This window comes from Palaemon carinicauda, chromosome 8 (assembly GCF_036898095.1).
Source record: "Palaemon carinicauda isolate YSFRI2023 chromosome 8, ASM3689809v2, whole genome shotgun sequence".
In the NCBI taxonomy this organism is placed as follows: Eukaryota; Metazoa; Arthropoda; class Malacostraca; order Decapoda; family Palaemonidae; genus Palaemon; species Palaemon carinicauda.
This window is the reverse complement of record NC_090732.1, coordinates 103,312,506-103,332,980: the sequence shown is the minus strand read 5'-3', so window position 1 is coordinate 103,332,980 and position 20,475 is coordinate 103,312,506. Positions and strand designations below refer to the sequence as shown.

Genomic DNA, 20,475 nt, shown 5'->3' with positions numbered 1-20,475 from the left:
TATATTAACAATAGCCTTATTACTGTGCTATAACTCTTAACTTTTAACCTGATTGGCATTTTGTTATCACATATCACTCTTACTATCTCCCTCCACTTTCCCCAGGCTGCTTTTATCTTATTCTCAACTTCATCCTTACATCCTCCCTTCTGACTTAAAGTAGATCCTAAGTGCTAAATTGTTCCACCGATTTTATAACCAAGCCTCTACTTTCTTGTGTAGCTATCTTGTCCATACCTTCCTTACTGCTTACCATAACCTCGGCCTTATCGCCTTTTACACTCAAACCACCTCTTTCCAAAGTCTCCTGCCACTCTACAACTCTTCTCTGTAAGTCTTCTACAGTTTCAGCAGTAATCACCTAATCATCTACTTTTAGCAACTCCCACAACAATTCATTTCTGATCACATCCATGACCCGCAAAAATAAAAATGGGCTTGATGCTGACCCCTGGTGTAATCCAACACTAACTGCAAAGGTTTCTGTCTCCCCAACTGCTATTATCACTTTCGTCTTTGTTCATCAGCTCAACCATTCTAACAAACTTCTCTGAGCTTTGCTCTTCCTCAAACACCAAAACATAAGTCCACTTGATATTCTATCATAAGCCTTCTCTAGAGCTACAAAAGCACATAAGAGCTTCTGGTTTCTTTCTAGCCTCTTTTCCTGTAGTTGCCTTACTATAAAGATGGCATCCATAGTTCCTCTCCCCCTCATAAATCCATACTGCAGTTTTCCAATCTTTGCAATTTCTCTCAATCTCTCATTTAGTACCCTCTCAAATTCTTTCAAACCATGTTCTGTTAGTCTAATTCCCCTGTAGTTACTACAGTCCATGACATCACCTTTCTGTTAAATATAGCTACCATTAGCTCCCAGTCTGTAGGCATTATTTCCTTTTCCCATATCACTTTTAATGAATCCAGCATCCAATCCTTCCTCTCTGAACCTAGTATCTGGACCATTTAAGTTTGAAACTCTGATGGACCTGGCGCTGGCACTTCACCATTTTATAATTTACTCGATATCCACTTCACTTCTCAATTCTGTATCTTCATCATGGGCCCCTCCACCTTTTGTGCTTCTAGCTCCTCTCTCCCATTTTCAGTACTCAATACTTGCCCAAAGTAATTTTGTCATCTCTTCTTAATGTCATCTTTTCCCCAAATCCTGTCTTTGGTTTTTCCCCTAATGTGAAATCTTATAGATACTGTATCCTTTTCTCCTTTCATTCAGTTACTCTACTGCTTTTCCGTTAGTTATACCTACATTCCTCCTTAAACCTTTTTCCTCCTCTCTGTACCATTCCTCTACACCCTGTGCATCCCTTACTTTTAGGTCCTTGAATGCTTTTGAATTTCTGTGCACCTCTCTTTTTTCCATCACCACTTTTCTCCTTTCAACATAAGATATTCGCTGGTTCTTCCCACTTTTACCTCTGTTTCCCCTACACATATTTCTTTCACATCCGCCCAGATATTTTCCACTTTGTTACCCTGTCCAATCTCTAAGTTCAACTTTTCTATTTGTCTCTTTTACAATCCTCATAGATTTTTCACCCTTTTTTCATTTTACGGTCCCAAACATTAATTCTAGATATCCTCTTTCTCTTCTTGAATTTTATACCTCTCATTTTAAAGTTCATCATGTAAATTGCAGTTTGGACATAGTATGATTAAGGGAGGTGTTTTATAAAGAAAATTTTGTTTCTTCTAAGATATGAAACTTTTTCATATAAACCTTTCTGGGCTCGAACCTGTGCCGCCCAGTGAATAAGCTCCATTTAGCACTTATTCTTAGGTAATTTACTGCTAAATATACCAGAGAAAAAATGTAAAGGAGTGCTAGGTTAACTAGCTCGCTCACCTATTGGTGTCGGTATAAAATTGGGCGTATAATCCAGAGGTTCCGCACTATTTAGATTCATCCACGACAGAAACCCCAATAGAGGAGAGCCGTTCAACCTCACTCGGTACTACTAACACTGCATCCGCTCAGAACTCAACTCCTTTTAGCACGTCTTGTGTTGTAACCCGCTTTTTTGTTGTGCTCTCGTTTTTCCACTTATTTTCATTGGATTATGGCTTCTTCGTCGGTTTCCCAGGAGACACCGTCTAAGTTAAGTACCAAGCTTGGTTTTGCTGTGTTTTGAGCAACCTAGATCGTTTAATATTTGAATTATAGGAGTTTATTCTCTTCGTTCATATCGATCTTGCTTGATCCCACTTACAGTTGGTACTCCTGTTTTGAGAGCTTTTAGTTTCACTCGCGGTGTTACTATATGTATTATTTTTATTATTTTTATTATTGAATTTTATTTGTTATTGTGGATATTCATTATTTAGCATTTAGAACCCTCGTGGTTCACTTTTTGGGCCGATATCATTTACGTATCGTTATGGCTGCCGACCTTCGTTGCTAGGCGGCAATGTTATTTTTTAAGCCATCAGGTGTGTCTTTTGTGATTTAATTATTATGTTGCATGCCTTGCCCAAAATATTTTTATGTGTTTATTTTATATTATCAACGCTATCACTATTATAATGAATATTGTGCTATTACTCCGTTTGATCTGTCTGGTTGGGGATCGTCAGTTGGTAGCCCTGCTGCTCCGTATCACGTGATCCTCCCCCATGCTCCCCCTCTCGCTAGGTGGGCGGCTAGGCTTCTCTCCCCCCCTCCCCTAGGGGACCGTTGCCTTCCCTCCTTTTAGAGGGGGTAGTTCAGTGTTTATGGATTTTGTCCTCCGGGTGTCCCGGCGGGTTCGTCTCTTTCTAGTCTGGTTGGCCACCGGTCAACAGAGTTGGATCCCGGTGCACCCTATTTTATATTCACTTATCACACTGGTTTATGTTATATGAAACCCTCTGGGTTCGGTTGGCGGTTCTTATCTACAGTTCCGTCCCCCTATTAATTTATAACAGTTCCTATGATTATATATAATGATTACATGACAGATCACTATCTCGGAGTTCCTATACGAATTGGTTTTGGATACTTTTATTTCCCGGCCCGGGGCTTAGCCTCGCCCCGGGAAATCAGACACCATGTGTCTTAATTTCTTGTTGTTGCATCCTTTTTTATGCTCCCGGCTCGACCAGAATGGATGGCTATACTTTAGTCTTAAGCTAGACTTATGTTTAGGCCCGGGTCCTCCGGACCCGCCCCTACTTAAGAATATTACAGTTAAGCCCTAATCTTGTGTTAGGCTTATGTTAGGCCCGGGTCCTCCGGACCCACCCCTACTTAAGAGAATTACAGTTTCTCATATACTATTCTTTTTATAGATGGTGCACTGTTCTACATCAGCCCTGTGGCCATACCGTCTGTCGGTCTCACGCCCTCTGCGGAGTGCAGCTGGAGGATGTCGTGGTATGGCACCCGGATAACTGTGTGGTCTGTTTTGACCTCGTTACCACCCTTGGATCTGACTCGGTGAGTCCCGTTGGCTATGTTGCCTTCTTATTTATCTTACCTTTTTTGGCATACATACACTATTTAGTAAGATATCTATGGTCTTAAAGGACCACTGGGAGTCTTCCCTTTTTAATTCCCACTATTATTTCAGGCATCCCCGGAGCAAAAGTCTGCGGCTCGGGCCACACTGAAAGTGTGGGTGGGTGGTTTTGCCCGGAACGTGAAGTCCAAGCGGCCGTACGTCCTCTCCGAGGACTACTGTTCCTTGATTTACCCCAACGCCAAGTCTTCAGCTGCTGTGGCTAGGCATGTTGCAGCTCCCATCATTGCCCACATTGATGCCACCATAGCGGGGTTCATTGATCCAGAGCAGGATCCGTCGGACGCCCCCGGAGATCTAGAAGACAATGTTGCCTCCATGAACCTTGACGTGGAACCCATGTTATTGGATGATCCAGATACAGGTAGGGTGGTAAGTGAGGCAGGTGTTTCCGGCGCTGAGATTCCTATCCTCAGCCCCTCTCTTTCTTCTTCATCTGATCGCTCTTCCTTTCATGGTTTTTCTGGGGACCGTGATTCGTCCCAACGATCACACTCGGTTCCCCCAAGAATAAGTCTAGAACCTTACCTAAAGCTCATAAGCCTCATAAGGCTTCTCATGGTTCTAAGCAGAATACAAACCTGTCATCCAAGGCTTCTGGCTCCTCCTCTAAGTCTCGCGACCCGGGAGTTCATTCCGCCACTCCTGCTGCTAGCCCGGGCCTTTCCGAATCAGCCATGCTTCGCATCGTGTCTGAGATGCAGGCTAAGTTGGTATCAGAGATGCAGTCTAAGATGGACACGATGTTCTCTAACATCGGTCAGAGACTTGGGGCATTAGAGCAAGGTGCTCCGGAGCGAGTCCAAAGCTCTCTCATCCCGGATGCCTCTAAGCTCCCGCCGTTTGCCAAGAATAACCCTTGGCGTATGGCTCTACATTCCCCGTTCTCAGACGGAATGTTAACTTTGGAGGGTCTTGGCACTCGTCCCCTAGAGGACTTTGAATTCTTTCCTCCTGGTCTGGTATTTCCATTTCATGGTTATGCCAGGCTTACCGAGGAAGCTTTGGTTCGATTAGACAAGGTCCCCAAAGAGACAGTCATCTTCCCTAAAGAGCAAGCCCAATCTGTGTGGGCCAGATTCCTGAATGACATCGGCTGCACCAACACCATGTTGACGCCTTATAAGAGCTCCTTCACAATGTTCTTAATGGACAAAAACACCGTGACTCCATGTGTCAATAAGGTAGCAGAGCTTGCCTTCCAATATGCTCTGGAGGAGAAGCCCTTGCCTCCCATCCGAGAGGTGGATCCAATCTCCCTCCTTCTTCCTTCAGGCATTGAGTGTTGGGACAACGTCCATACCACTTTTACCTCTGGCAAGCTAGCAGCAGACTGTGCTTCAGTAATGTTTAGTGAGCGGCTTCCCCGTCTCCCGGAATCCCTCATTAAACAGGAGTATGATTCCCGCCTACGCGTTGGCCGTACTCTGAACTTGGCCACTTCCACGGAGTCGATAGCCTTGACTTACGATACTGAGAGTATTTTTAAGTCTCTCAACAAGGCTACGTTGCAGTCATTATACTATGACCTGTATGACTTCGCTACTGCTAAACGCAGGTGTCGCAAACATGTCCTGGCAGAGGCGACTATTAGGCATGAACCTAATAAGCTTATCCGGTCCTCCTGTTGGGGTCCAAATCTCTTCCCTGAGGTTCTTGTAGAGGAAGTCTTGGCGGAGGCCACTAGAGTCAACCAGAGCCTTAAAGCCCGTTGGGGTTTGACTCCTAAACGTAAATATGACCCTGCAAATTACCAAGCCCGGGGTAGGAAGAAGCTCCGTCCATATACCTCCACCCAGTTCAGGCAACAGCAGAGTGGTTCGTCCAACTTCCAGCTGCCTCTTCCCCCATCTCCTGTTGCCCCTGCACAGCCTTCCACCTCTCAGGCTCCTTCGGACGACTATGTCACCGTTCTGCTCCCTAAGAGCCAGCTTTCCGGTGCCTCCGCCACTTCTCCTGCCTTTAACCAGTCTTATGAGGCTCATAGCTCTTCCCAGAGTTATGGTAGAGGTAGAGGCTACCACCGTGGTTCTAACCAGAACAAAGGCAGGGGAAGAGCCTTTCGCAGGGGAAAGAACTTCCGAGGCGGACGTGGAGGCAACTCCTCAAACCAATACTGAGGTGCAGCAGGTAGGGGGGAGGCTCTATGCCTTCCGCAACAAATGGAGGTTCAGTCCCTGGGCTTTCAGTATCATCTCCAAGGGACTGGGGTGGAGTTGGATTCAAGGACCTCCTCCTCCGAACAAATTTCATCAACATTCCACTCCGGACCTGGTCGAATTTGTCCAGGATCTTTTGCAAAAGAACGCCATACAAGAAACGAAACACCTGAAGTTTCAAGGTCGGCTGTTCAGTGTCCCGAAGAAGGATTCAGACAAGAGAAGAGTGATTCTAGACCTATCCCTTCTCAACTTGTCCATTTAATGCGACAAGTTTCGAATGCTTACCGTCTCGCAGGTGCGGACCTTACTTCCCCGTGGGGCCGTCACCACCTCTATTATCACGTCCCGATAGCGAGACACTTCCGTCCGTATCTAGGCTTTCGCTTAGGGGACAAAAGTTACTCCTTCAAGGTGATGCCTTTCGGGCTCAACATCGCCCCAAGGATCTTCACAAAGTTAGCAGAAGTCGCTGTTCAGGAACTCAGAAATCAAGGGATTCAAGTAGTAGCCTATCTGGACGACTGGCTCATTTGGTCAGACACCTCCCAAAATTGCCTAAAAGCCACTCACAAAGTCATCCATTATCTTCAATCTCTAGGCTTCCAGATCAACTTCAAGAAGTCCCGTCTTCTTCCAAAATCGAAGTTCCAATGGCTCGGCCTGCAATGGGATCTTATATCTCATACTCTGTGTCTTCCCAAACCCAAGAGGTTAGAGATTGCAAGGAACACCAAACGCTTTCTCAAAGACAAAGTAAGTTCCAGACGACTCCAAGAGAGGATTCTGGGGTCCCTTCAGTTTGCCTCAGTGACGGATCTTCTTCTGAAGGCAAAATTGAAAGATATCAATCGTGTCTGGCGTTCGAGGGCGAACCGGAAGCTCCGGGACAGGAAAGTCCGCCTTCCTCCCATTCTACGGGAAAGACTTCTTCCTTGGACAAGAGCAAACAGTCTGTCAAAGTCAGTTCCCCTTCGATTTCCGCCTCCGAAGTTAATCATTCACACGGACGCATCCTTATCAGGTTGGGGCGGCTATTCTCAGCTCAGGAAAGTTCAAGGTCTTTGGTCCCCCTTGTTCCGCCAATTTCACATCAATGTGCTGGAGGCCATGGCAGTTCTTCTAACCCTGAAACGTCTCGCTCTTCCCAAGAGACAACACCTTCGTCTGGTCCTCGACAGCGAAGTGGTGGTCCGCTGCCTCAACAGAGGCGGGTCAAAGTCAGGGCCTCTGAACCATGTTCTAGTAGCCATATTCTCCCTAGCAGCCTTGAACCGTTGGCATCTTTCAGCTGTCCACCTGGCGGGAGTCCGAAATGTAGTGGCAGACGCCCTGTCCCGGACCTCCCCTCTAGAATCGGAATGGTCACTCGATCTAGAGTCATTTCGGTGGATTCTCTCTCAGGTTCCCGGTCTCCAAGTGGACCTCTTCGCCACGGAGTCCAACCACAAATTGAGAGTATATGTGGCTCCCAATCTAGACCCTCAGGCTTACGCCACAGACGCCATGTCTCAGAATTGGGACATCTGGGAAAAGATTTATCTCTTTCCCCCGGTGAATCTTTTGCTGAAAGTTCTAGACAAGCTGAGATCCTTCAAGGGAAAAGTAGCCTTGGTCGCACCCAACTGGCCCAAGAGCAACTGGTATCCTCTCCTGCTAGAGTTGAGACTATACCCTCACCCGATACCCAATCCGGTTCTGTCTCAGATAGTACAAACACGCGTTGTGTACGCTTTCTCAAACATTCAGAGCGCCCTAACTTTATGGACTTTATGAAGTTTGCGGCCATGCATGGTGCCAATATTGATCCTCAAAACACCCTGTTCCTAGAATCGGATAAACGGGATTCCACCATCCGCCAGTATGACTCTGCAGTTAAAAAGTTGGCAAAATTTTTGATAGACTCAGACGTGAACTGTATGAACTTGAACCTTACAGTCACTTTCTTTAGATCTTTATTAGAATCAGGTCTGGCAGCCAATACTATCACCACTATTAAATCTGCTTTGAAAAAGATCTTCCTAGTGGGTTTTAACATAGACTTAACCGACTCTTTGTTAGCCTCAATTCCGAAAGCCTGTGCCAGACTGAAACCGGTTACTCGTCCTACCCCGGTGACCTGGTTCCTTAATGATGTACTCAAATTGGCTTCTGATACCCTTAACAGTTCTTGTGATTACATTCCCCTTCTCAGGAAAACACTTTTCCTGGTGAGCTTGGCTTCCGGGGCAAGACTTTCTGAACTGGCAGCTTTGTCGAGAGACCCGGGTCATATTGAGTTCCTGCCTTCGGGAGAGGTCCTTCTTTCACCTAACAAATTCTTTTTGGCTAAGAACGAAGACCCTCAGAACAGATGGTCCTCCTGGAAAATTGTTCCCCTCACGCAAGACCCGTCTCTGTGCCCTGTTACTACTCTTAGGTCTTATTTATCACGGACCTCCTCTAACTCCTCGGGGCCTCTATTCGTTAGAGAACAAGGCGGTACCATTACTATTAAAGGGATCAGGCAACAAATTTTGTATTTTATTAAACAAGCTAGCCCTGACTCTTTTCCTCTTGCACATGATATCAGAGCAGTTGCTACTTCGGTGAACTTTTTTCACCACATGAATTTTACGGACCTTTCCAGGTATACAGGGTGGAAATCACCGTCAGTGTTCAAGAAACACTACCTTAAACATTTGGAAGCCCTAAAATTTTCTACAGTAGCTGCAGGGAGCGTAGTTACTCCCAGGTAACTCACAGGTTAATGCCTTGTCTCTTTATCTCTCCCTCTTACCTGCCTCATTTATACCCTATTGTATTCGTTGGTCTCGCACCTGAATACTGTTATTATATTTGTAAATTTTTAAAACTCCTGAGTATCTGTATATATTATCACTCACGGCATTATTATACCTACCTTATTTGTCAATTGTCCACCAAGTGGATTTATGTTCATATTTAAGATACCCTTATAATTGTTTTTTGGTACTCATCTCTGATTAAAGCATCCTGTATTTCCCTTACGCTTATGTTTTTTCCTTTATTTTGCAAGTTTGGTGACATATTCTCTTGTATAGATTCACTGGGCGGCACAGGTTCGAGCCCAGAAAAGGGATTTTGACGTAGGAAAAATCTATTTCTGGGTGAGGGACCTGTGCCGCCCAGTGAACCCTCCCAGCTCCTCTTCCTTGGAGTCCCCAAACTTTCGGTGCTAAGGAGTTGGGTTCTGAGCGGATGCAGTGTTAGTAGTACCGAGTGAGGTTGAACGGCTCTCCTCTATTGGGGTTTCTGTCGTGGATGAATCTAAATAGTGCGGGACCTCTGGATTATACGCCCAATTTTATACCGACACCAATAGGTGAGCGAGCTAGTTAACCTAGCACTCCTTTACATTTTTTCTCTGGTATATTTAGCAGTAAATTACCTAAGAATAAGTGCTAAATGGAGCTTATTCACTGGGCGGCACAGGTCCCTCGCCCAGAAATAGATTTTTCCTACGTCAAAATCCCTTATTAATCATTTATTGATATCCCTTTTCCAAAACTGTGATGGTGCATACAGAAAATATAAGAATAATAACTTCTTTTGTCCAGAAGTCAAAAGAATTTAAGCCTCTGGAATAACCAACTTTTAATAGTAAGCAGGTTGTACACTGGCAAGATCCAAAGCCAGGTTTTAATTGTTTTTGCCTTTTCACATTAGAGATCTGTTTAAAATAGATGATCTGCTGCTCATTCTATTGTATCTTAATTTGTTAATTAATGGAAGAAACTTTTGTTTATATGGTCTACCTTTCACTATTGATTGACCATTGCTCATTCTACTTTATTTCTATTTGTAATTACTATAATAGAATACTGTAATTAGTTCTTTTTGTTGTCAGCCCGGGAGGAACAAAGAGAAGAAAAATTCCCATGTGTTCTTTTTTTATGTCGGCTACCCCCTAAAATTAGAGGAAAGGCCATGGTAGATAGATAGACCTTTCACTATTATTTGCCATGAATTTATTATGTTATTACTTTTTCATTATTGTTCTGATCCGTAGGTTATGTCCGAGTTAGAAAGTTTGCTTGTCAGAAAATATGCCGGATTTCAACCTTATGATCGCACCCCAAGAAACTCAACATCAACTACTAATCCTTTTATTGAAGTAAGTATTTTGTATATATTTGGAGATTTTTGGAATATCTATACTGGAGTGTATCTTAAATATGTTTCTACTTGTACAGAGTATTGATCATGTCTTCCTGCAAATTTTTAAGTTTCATTATCATTTTTGTAAGTTTTTTAAATGTTTCTTTGGTAAAACTGATGGGCTGCAATCATAACATTTGTAGTTTGAAAGGATGTAGGTATAGCATATAATTTAGTACATTATTTTATTGCTATTTTATTATCAAAACATTTTTATGTACAGTACCTCAAAATTTTTATTTCTTTTTAAATTTATTTTATTTAGCTGCTGGCCATATTTGCTCTTATGAAATTAAAATGAGGGCCTTCTGTAATCGTAGTGGTTCAGTCTTAGTCTGGATTTGCAAATTACCCTATTAATAGCTATTCATTAATTATAAATTGTGATTATTTTAGATATCTACACTCATCCATCCCACACTACAATAGTATGATCCAATGCTCTTGTGGGTAAACAAACTGTTCAAATGCTTTTTTTTTAGGCCTTTCAACTATCTTCCTTAACTTTGAGCACTCTGTTAAAACTTTGATATCCTGTAAACTCTACCAAGATGAACATCGTAGTATTCCTTTTTTTTCAATATTAAACTTAACCGGTGATCATATAAGCTGTCAGCTCTGCTGCCCGACAGAAAAACCTAAGGACAAAATACGCCAGCGATCGCTATACAGGTGGGGGTGTACATCAACAGCGCCATCTGTCGAGCAGGTACTCAAGTACTCCATGTAAACACAGAACCAATTTTCTCTCTGTCATGCCACCGGCAAGACCTACTAAATACGCTGTTGCTTACTGGATTGGTTTTCACGGATTTTGGTGAAGTACACATTTCTAGTTATTAGCTTTCGCTTTGCAGAGGTTATCTTCAATACTTCCTTGCATTCTTTGATTGAATTTTGGATTATTTGTTGACGACTTGGATAGATTTTGAATTCCCCTTTGACTAATTCAAGATGGCTGACCCTTCTCAAGTCCCTAAATACAGAAAGTGTAGTGCTAGGGACTGTTCAAGGCGTCTTCCGAAGGCCTCTATCGATCCGCACACCATTTGTTCCAATTGTCGGGGTAAAACCTGTCAATTGGAAGATCGATGTGAGGAATGCGTTGGGCTTTCGGAATTCGATTTTCTCGAATTCCAGAAATATTCACGTAGGCTAGAGAGAGATAGAGTCAGGAGAAGTTCATCTCGCTCCGTTGATTTTTCCTCTCCCCATGCCCCACAACCTATTCCTTCCCCTGTAGTGGTTGCTCCTGATCCCCCTTCTAGCACTCAACAACCTTCGATGGCGGATATGATGCGTGCCATCCAGGCTCTGGGTGAGAGAGTCGAGTCATTGGCGAGTGACCGTAATCAACTCATAGCAGACGTCAAGGAGTTGAAGGGTAAGAGTGCAGTGGGTAGTGACAAAGTGAGTGGAAGTGTTGTGGAAAGTGTTAGTGTTGCGCTTGAGGGTGCGTCTGTTCGTGCCTGTCGTCCTCCCAGTCCGGGACCTCTTGCAAGCTCCCAAGCCCAGGGGAGAAGCAATGTCGTACGACCAAAGGGTTCGACAGGCTTTAATCAGCGGACAGACGTTCCCTCCGTGGTTTCGGACGTATCTTGCCAAGATCGCCCCACCCACAAGAAGACGAGAGAGCCCATTTATTCCTCGTCTGCGGAAGATGTTTCTCGGAAGAAACAATGGACCAAGGTCTCACGACCTCTCAAACGCAAGGTCCCTTCCACGCAAGTCCAACGGCCCAGTTGTAGCCACTGGGTCAGTTCGGACTCGCTGCAGTCTTCCGATGACTGCACACCTCCTAAGAGAGGCAAAGCGGTACCGCAACAGGCAGTAACACCGTCTATTGCCGCACCTGCTACTGTAGAACCTAAGTGGGCTTTGCTGCAGACCATGCAGACACAGTTGTCATCTTTAATGCAGGACTTTCGTGCGGAGAAGGTTGACGCTGCACCCGTTAGCCTACACCCAACCACGGTTGTGCGTCCAGTTGACGCTGAGGCTACCTTCTCCCGCACTCCAGCTGTGAGAGTCCCGCCACCCATGCGCACTGTACCCTGCCAGCCGCATGTTGACGTTCGCAGACGCACGGAACCCTCCGTTGACGTTCGCGAGTTACAACAACAACAACCTAAGTTGTTTTGTTTTGACGCGGTGCGTCAACCTCCGCAACCCACTGTGGTTACCCCTACTCGCCCACAGCAGACTAGACAGTCGGGAGTAGACGCTTTGCGCCCCCGCGCAGCTATGGTTGTTGCCAGCTCGCAGACTGACCAACAGTTCCATGACGTTGCGTCCAGTGCAGTCACGCATGCACCCGTGCTGCCGGACTCAGCTGACCAGCCAATGCCTACTCCTTTGCCGCTTCCTTCTCAGCATTCAGACGATGGACTCTCTGATGATGACGACGCTGCACACCTTGACGACCCGCACACGGACATCGACGAACCCAAGACCACGCCTCCCTCCTTGGACTTTAGGAAAGTACTTGCACTGTTCAAGGATATGTATCCCGATCAGTTTAATTCTGCGGCCCCACGCTCACCTCCATCTGAGTTCGCTTTAGGCACGCAGTCATCCGCGCCTGCCTTTACGAAGCTCGTCCTCGCCCGCTCGTCCAAGAGAGCTTTAAGGGTGTTGGGAGATTGGATGCAGTCCAAAAAGCACCTGGGGAAGACAGCATTCTTGTTTCCCCCTGCGAAACTCGTTTCCAGATCGAGCGTCTGGTATGCCACGGGAGAAGTTCTCGGCTTGGGAGTTCGTGCCTCTGCCCAGGGCGACTTCTCAAGTCTAGTAGACTCTCCCCGCAGGCTGGCCATGAGACGCTCCAAGAATTGTTGGACTCCTTCAGATTTAGATCATCTGATGAAAGGAGTGTTCAGAGCGTTCGAAGTGTTTAACTTTTTGGATTGGTGTTTGGGAGCGTTGAGCAGGAAGACCTCCCCTTCTGACAAGGAAACTTCCATGCTCATTATGTCCTGCATGGACAAGGCCATACGGGACGGTTCCAGTGAGCTTGCGGCTTCGTTCATTTCCGGGGTCCTCAAGAAACGAGAAAACCTTTGCTCCTTCTTGTCAGCTGGAGTAACACAATGTCAGAGGTCGGAGCTTATGTTTGCTCCTCTCTCAAAGTGCCTTTTCCCAGAGGAGTTGATCAAGGAGATTGCTGCCTCCTTGATTCAAAAAGACACGCATGACCTAGTTGCGTCATCTGCACGCAAAGCCACCCCTTTGCCTTCCGTGTCTAGACCCAGGATGGATACTCCAGCGTCAAGATTTATTCCGCCCTTTCGTGGCAGAGCCTCCAGCAGAGGAGGTGCTCGTGCCGAAGGGAAACGTGGGAGCAAGAAGAAAGGTACCAAGTCCTTTAGAGGCAGAGTCTGACTGCCACCTTCTTCAGACAGCAGTGGGAGCCAGACTCAAGAACTACTGGCAGTCCTGGGAGAACAGGGGCGCAGATGCTCAATCTGTGAAGTTGCTCAGAGAAGGGTACAAGATCCCATTCTTGCGCAAGCCCCCTCTAGCAACGACTCCCATCGACCTCTCTCCCAGGTACAGAGAGGAGGACAAGAGACTAGCTTTGAAGCAAGAGGTGTCTCTCTTACTAGAAAAGGGAGCGGTAGTCAAAGTCCGGGACCATCAATCCCCGGGCTTCTACAACCGTCTCTTCTTAGTGGTAAAGAAGACAGGAGGGTGGAGACCGGTGCTAGACGTCAGTGCTCTGAATGTCTTTGTCACCAAGCAGACGTTCGCCATGGAGACGACAAAGTCTGTTCTAGCAGCGGTTAGGAAGGAAGACTGGATGGTCTCTTTAGACCTCAAGGACGCTTACTTTCACGTCCCCATCCACCCAGATTCCCAACCTTTTCTAAGGTTTGTTTACGGGAAGGTTGTCTACCAATTTCAAGCCCTGTGCTTTGGCCTAAGCACGGCGCCTCTTGTCTTTACGAAACTGATGAGGAATATTGCCAAATTCCTGCATTTAGCAGACATCAGAGCCTCCCTCTATTTGGACGACTGGCTTATAAGAGCTTCGTCCAGTCGTCGCTGTCTGGAGAATCTAAAGTGGACTCTAGATCTGACCAAGGAATTGGGTCTCCTGGTCAATATGGAAAAGTCCCAACTGGTCCCATCCCAAACTATAGTGTACCTAGGGATGGAGATTCACAGTCAAGCTTTTCGGGCTTTTCCGTCGGCCCCCAGAATAAGTCAAGCCCAAGAATGCATCCAGAACATGCTAAAGAAGGACCGATGTTCAGTCAGACAGTGGATGAGTCTGATAGGGACGCTTTCATCACTGGACCAGTTCATTGCGTTAGGGAGACTGCACCTCCGTCCCCTTCAATTTCACCTAGCTGTTCACTGGAGAAAGGACAAGACGCTAGAAGCGGTCTCGATCCCTATTTCCGAGAAGATGAAGTCATCACTGACTTGGTGGAAGGACAACATCAACCTCAGAGAGGGTCTGCCCCTGACTGTTCAGACCCCCAACCACGTTCTCTTCTCGGACGCATCGGACACGGGCTGGGGTGCGACATTAGACGGTCGGGAATGCTCGGGCACTTGGAACTCGGAGCAAAGAACGTTACATATCAACTGCAAGGAGCTACTGGCAGTTCATCTGGCCTTGAAAAGCTTCAAGTTCCTCCTTCTAGGCAAGGTGGTGGAGGTGAACTCCGACAACACCACGGCCTTGGCGTACATCTCCAAGCAAGGAGGGACCCATTCTATGACGTTGTACGAGATCGCAAGGGACCTCCTCACCTGGTCAAGAGATCTAAACCTATCTCTAGTAACGAGGTTCATTCAAGGCAACATGAATGTCATGGCGGACCGCCTCAGTCGGAAGGGTCAAATCATCCCAACAGAATGGACCCTTGACAAGAATGTATGCAAGAGACTATGGGCCACATGGGGCCAACCTACCATAGATCTCTTTGCAACCTCGATGACCAAGAGGCTCCCAAATTATTGCTCGCCAATCCCGGACCCAGCAGCAGTTCATATAGATGCTTTTCTACTGGATTGGTCCCATCTAGACCTTTATGCATTCCCCCCGTTCAAGATTGTCAACAAGGTACTGCAGAAGTTCGCCTCTCACGAAGGGACAAGGTTGACGTTGGTTGCTCCCCTCTGACCCGCGAGAGAATGGTTCACCGAGGTACTGCAATGGCTGGTGGACGTTCCCAGATCTCTTCCTCTAAGAGTGGACCTTCTACGTCAGCCACACGTAAAGAAGGTACACCCAAGCCTCCACGCTCTTCGTCTGACTGCCTTCAGACTATCGAAAGACTCTCGAGAGCTAGAGGCTTTTCGAAGGAGGCAGCCAGGGCGATTGCTAGAGCAAGGAGGACATCCACTCTTAGAGTCTACCAGTCGAAGTGGGAAGTCTTCCGAAGCTGGTGCAAGTCGGTATCAGTATCCTCAACCAGTACCTCTGTAACTCAAATAGCTGACTTCCTTTTATACCTGAGGAAGGAAAGATCTCTTTCAGCTCCCACGATCAAGGGTTACAGAAGCATGTTGGCAGCAGTCTTCCGTCACAGAGGCTTAGATCTTTCCAACAACAAAGATCTACAGGACCTCCTTAAGTCTTTTGAGACCTCGAAGGAGCGTTGTTTGGCCACACCAGGTTGGAATTTAGACGTGGTACTAAGATTCCTTATGTCAGAAAGGTTCGAGCCACTACAATCAGCCTCCTTTAAAGATCTCACTTTAAAGATTCTTTTCCTCGTCTGCTTAGCAACAGCTAAAAGAGTCAGTGAGATACACGCCTTCAGCAGGAACATCGGATTTTCATCTGAAACGGCTACATGTTCTTTACAGCTTGGTTTTCTAGCCAAAAACGAACTACCTTCTCGTCCTTGGCCGAAATCGTTCGATATTCCAAGCCTTTCTAATTTAGTTGGAAATGAACTAGAAAGAGTCTTATGCCCTGTTAGAGCTCTTAAGTTCTATTTAAGACGAACTAAACCTTTACGAGGACAGTCAGAAGCTTTATGGTGAGCTATTAAGAAACCTTCTTTACCTATGTCGAAGAATGCAGTTTCATATTATATCAGACTGTTGATACGAGAAGCTCATTCCCATCTGAATGAGGAAGACCATGCTTTGCTGAAGGTAAGGACACATGAAGTTAGAGCTGTCGCAACTTCAGTGGCCTTCAAACAAAACAGATCTCTGCAGAGTATAATGGACGCAACCTATTGGAGAAGCAAGTCAGTGTTCGCGTCTTTTTATCTTAAAGATGTCCAGTCTCTTTACGAGAACTGCTACACCCTGGGACCATTCGTAGCAGCGAGTGCAGTAGTGGGTGAGGGCTCAACCACTACATTCCCCTAATTCCATAACCTTTTTTAATCTTTCTCTTGAAATGTTTTTTATTGTTGTTTTTGGGTTGTCCGGAAGGCTAAGAAGCCTTTCGCATCCTGGTTGATTTGGCGGGTGGTCAAATTCTTTTCTTGAGAAGCGCCTAGATTAGAGGTTTTGATGAGGTCCTTTAGTATGGGTTGCAACCCTTGATACTTCAGCTCCTAGGAGTCGCTCAGCATCCTATGAGGATCGCGAGGCTCAGTAAGGAAGACGTACTTAAAAAGGCAGAGTAATTGTTCAAGTCGACTTCCTTACCAGGTACTTATTTATTTTATGTTTGTTATTTTGAATAACTGCTAAAATGAAATACAAAATACTTAGCTCTTAATAATGTAAACATGTAATGCTGGTCTCTACCCACCCCCCTGGGTGTGAATCAGCTTATATGATCACCGGCTAAGTTTAATATTGAAAAATGTTATTTTTATTAATAAAATAAATTTTTGAATATACTTACCCGATGATCATATATTAAAGGACCCTCCCTTCCTCCCCAATAGAGACCCAGTGGACCGAGGAGAAAATTGGTTCTGTGTTTACATGGAGTACTTGAGTACCTGCTCGACAGATGGCGCTGTTGATGTACACCCCCACCTGTATAGCGATCGCTGGCGTATTTTGTCCTTAGGTTTTTCTGTCGGGCAGCAGAGCTGACAGCTTATATGATCACCGGGTAAGTATATTCAAAAATTTATTTTATTAATAAAAATAACATGTTTTGATGAAACTTCCTGTAATTTATTTGTTATCCATTCAGTGATGAAAAGCTTTGCATATTATAGAAACTTATTGATGTAGATAAGAATGTTCCCCATGACAAATGTAAAACCCATTGTTCTAGCTGGAAATGGAGACTGGTAAGTAGAGTGGTAGTGTAAAGAACATCCCTCTTTCATTCTCCAGTCACAGGCTCGGCAGGCCATATTTATTGGTTTTCAGGTTGATACTTATCTTCCAACAATTTCTGATATCAAAACTTTCTTTACTGCCTAAACATGAAGTTGAAACTTCAAATATTTTACATGAACTTATCCCTCTTTCAGTGGATTAGGCTATGTCAGTCCCGTGTGCAGAGTATTTACATATTCATCCTAATTTTCTTGCTTGGGAGAGGTTTTGCCAGGTAGCTATTCTGTGTATGAACCTGTTTCCAACAATTTGGTTAATATTAACCTTTTTAAACGAAGGGAATTTTCTCATACCTCTTTGAAGAAGGAATTCAGAACTTATCATTCAAAATTACTTTAGAAGAGGAGATGAATCAGTTATCAAAACTATTTCTCTAAATTCTGTACAACAACAACTTTCTTCTGATGTTAAGCTCTTGGGTAATAAGAAAGTACCTTTATAAAGGTTAGTAACAGTACATTAGTCCCTAAAAGCAAGTTGTTGGAAGTGCATCAAGGGAAGGATTAGTGTGTTAATTTTATTTGAGGTAAAAGTTGTATGTTTAAAGCTCCCTGTGTATCTCTTTCTTTGGAATTGGTTATGTCAACGGGCTGCATAATGAATGTGTATGCTATAGCCCTGTGTTAATATTGCTTCACCTTATAGGATAGTACATATGTGAGGATTTAATTTTTACCCATGGCTTATCACCTTTCCTAAAAATTTCCAAAATAAGAAAAATTTTAATCAACTCTTGCTGGCGAGAAACTTGATAGATCAGGTTTACAGTCTGTTCAGGTATTTTCCTCAGGACTTTTGTAAAATTATGAATTAGATTTTGTGGATGTATCCCCATCATTCAGTGGTACAGGTGAATTTACACGTTTGGAATTAGATCCAGGTATTAAATAATTTCTGAGTTTACTGATCAAGCCAATGATGCAGTCAATTTTAGAGTAGGAAATTTTCTTTCTTTCTTAAAAAGAATCAATGGAATCATGCAAGATTTAAATAGACGTCTAGAGATAGATCATTTGTTTTATTCTACAATGTTATATACAGTATGTATACTGTATATAGTACCTCTCTATAGTAAACTTTAAGTAAGAGAAAATAGGTGTAAATACTTATCAGCATATACCTGAAACCAAACAAAATATAGGAAAGCTAAACTACAGATAATAGAAAAAAGTTATTACTTTCAGCAAATTTTTAGGATTCCTCCAACCTTTGTTGCACTGCTGTCTAAGAGGCTGCATCTTCCTCTGTAAGACAAATAATGGTTTAGACTCAAATTTAGACGTTTTTAGGTTTTGCCGTATCGCATTTGTCTTAGAATTAAACCAAGTGTATTGTAACTGTAGTTAGTACTCAGGGATAAGTTTGGTTTCTATAATGAATAACGTAATGATGTTATTTGTTTAACAGCAAAGTGAAAAGTTACTTTCATTAATTTCATTTTGTATGAATGGTAGTTGACACAGCTTGCCTATTTTACACAGTAATCTGATGATATAAATACATGGGTAGTAGTTACCAATCAAATTTTGAATTACTACCACCATTTTCCACTTTTTTTAAAGGCAGTGTTATAACATTTTAAATAAATAAGATAGGAAATCTTTTTAGCGCATCTGGAATGAGCATTGAATGTGTTGATAAGATAGTTAGCAACAGATGGTGTGTGTAAGCGAGCAGCCCCAATACCTCCGGTCAGACTCTTCACTTTTCGCCTTCAGCTCAGGACTGAGAGGTGTGGTTAAATTGTGAAGTTGGGTTTTGTATAGCTAGGAAAAAATACAAATAGCATTTTAAAATTGTTTATTCCTGTGTGTATAAATCTTTTGTCTTTTAATCTCTTCAGCACAAGGCATTGTATCTGCCTTCAGTGGATATGTATAAAATTTGCCATCATGGATATACATGCACACTTACTCTATAATAACCTACATTTCTATTTATTCCGTAATTAGAATACAAACCAACGCTATTCATAGGGGTATTTCTTTTGGCAAAGCTGAAAGACAAGCCATTAGATTTTTAGCGAGGGTTAACCACCCACCTACTAGTTAGCAGGGCCGGGTAGTAGATACCCCTCTCACTTACATATCTGTGTTTGCTACTCACTTTGCATTTGGCTCGGGTGGAGAGTGGCTGTTACCGCTCTTCCCCTTACCAAATTTTGAGAGCCATTATTAATCTTTTTCGGTTTTTCTTTGCAATGTGTGTGTGCTTCTTCCTGCCATCATTATGCAGACCTGCCCAGGATCTGTGGGTCCCTCTTGCGGGATATTTATGCCCTTGGTAGACCCCGATCCTTACTGCTTATGTACCGTCTGTAGAGATCAAGGGTGTAATAACAATAATATTTGTGCTAAATGCTGGGAGTGGTTTGCCTCCCAATGGGAAAGGTTTGGGCACCGACAGAAATAGAAGGCTAAAAGGGATTCATCGCCTTCGGTGTCATCTTTGAAGTGAAGAAATCAAAAGCTTCTTTTCCACCCCCTGACCTTCTTCTGAAGCTTCTGTTTGGCATGTTATTTCCGGGGAACCGTCAAATATTAGCGTAGGCCAATTAACTCCTGGACAATCTTGGTTCTCGAGAGACGGTGCTGCTTCTCCTAGCGAAGCTGTCCTGCCCCTCCCCCCGGGGGATTCTTTGATTCTTTCTGATATTTTTCAGGTGTGGCTGTCCCTGAGATTTTCCGGCCCTCCTTCGAAGGAGGTTTTGTTGCAGCTCGTGAAGCGGGGTGCGGAATGGCAACATTCTTCAGCCTCGGAGGCAGACCCATTGGTCCTGCTCAGCGTTGATCTTCTTGACCCTGAGGAGTCCTCTGCTTCTTCCGCCATTGCCGAGGACTGTGCTTTCCCCCTTGTCGATCATCCTCAGGGGGTTGAGCAAAGTCCGATACAAGTCTCTTATGGATGATCACCTCTCTTGTTCGCGAGAGACCACCCATAGAGACACCTCTTCGGAGGCCTGACAGAGACCAGCTTGCTGGTCAGCCCTCCTCTACGAAGGCTCGTCCTTGCATGGGCCCCCTCTTTGCCTCACACGTGCTCCTTAAACGGCTGTTTAGCTCTTTACCTTCTGCTGCTGAACGATCCCCTCCACAGGGTCTGCCGACATCTAGAGACAGTGAGTCTGACGACTCTCACCAGTCTCGCCGCTCCCCATCTGATTCCCGACCTTCACCTGTATCACCGGACTAGCCTCGGACTTGTCGTTCGCCAGCCTTGCGGCGTTCGTCAGTCCAGCACTCCTTGCCAACTGCTTCCCGACGAACTACCGTTTACCAGCTTGTTCCAGTCACCCGGCTCCTTGTCAATGAGCAGCTGATCTCCGTTTGCCAACAGTTCAC

General features: G+C 44.7%; 1 protein-coding gene across 1 annotated transcript in view; it reads left to right on the top strand.

Moving 5' to 3' along the window:
- Vps53 (vacuolar protein sorting 53) overlaps positions 1-20,475 on the top strand; it is a 363,462-nt gene that overhangs the window by 158,005 nt on the left and 184,982 nt on the right. The window contains exon 9 of the mRNA XM_068378791.1: positions 9,708-9,812. Within this exon, the coding sequence (XP_068234892.1) occupies positions 9,708-9,812 (105 nt within the window). The remainder of the gene's footprint in view (positions 1-9,707; positions 9,813-20,475) is intronic.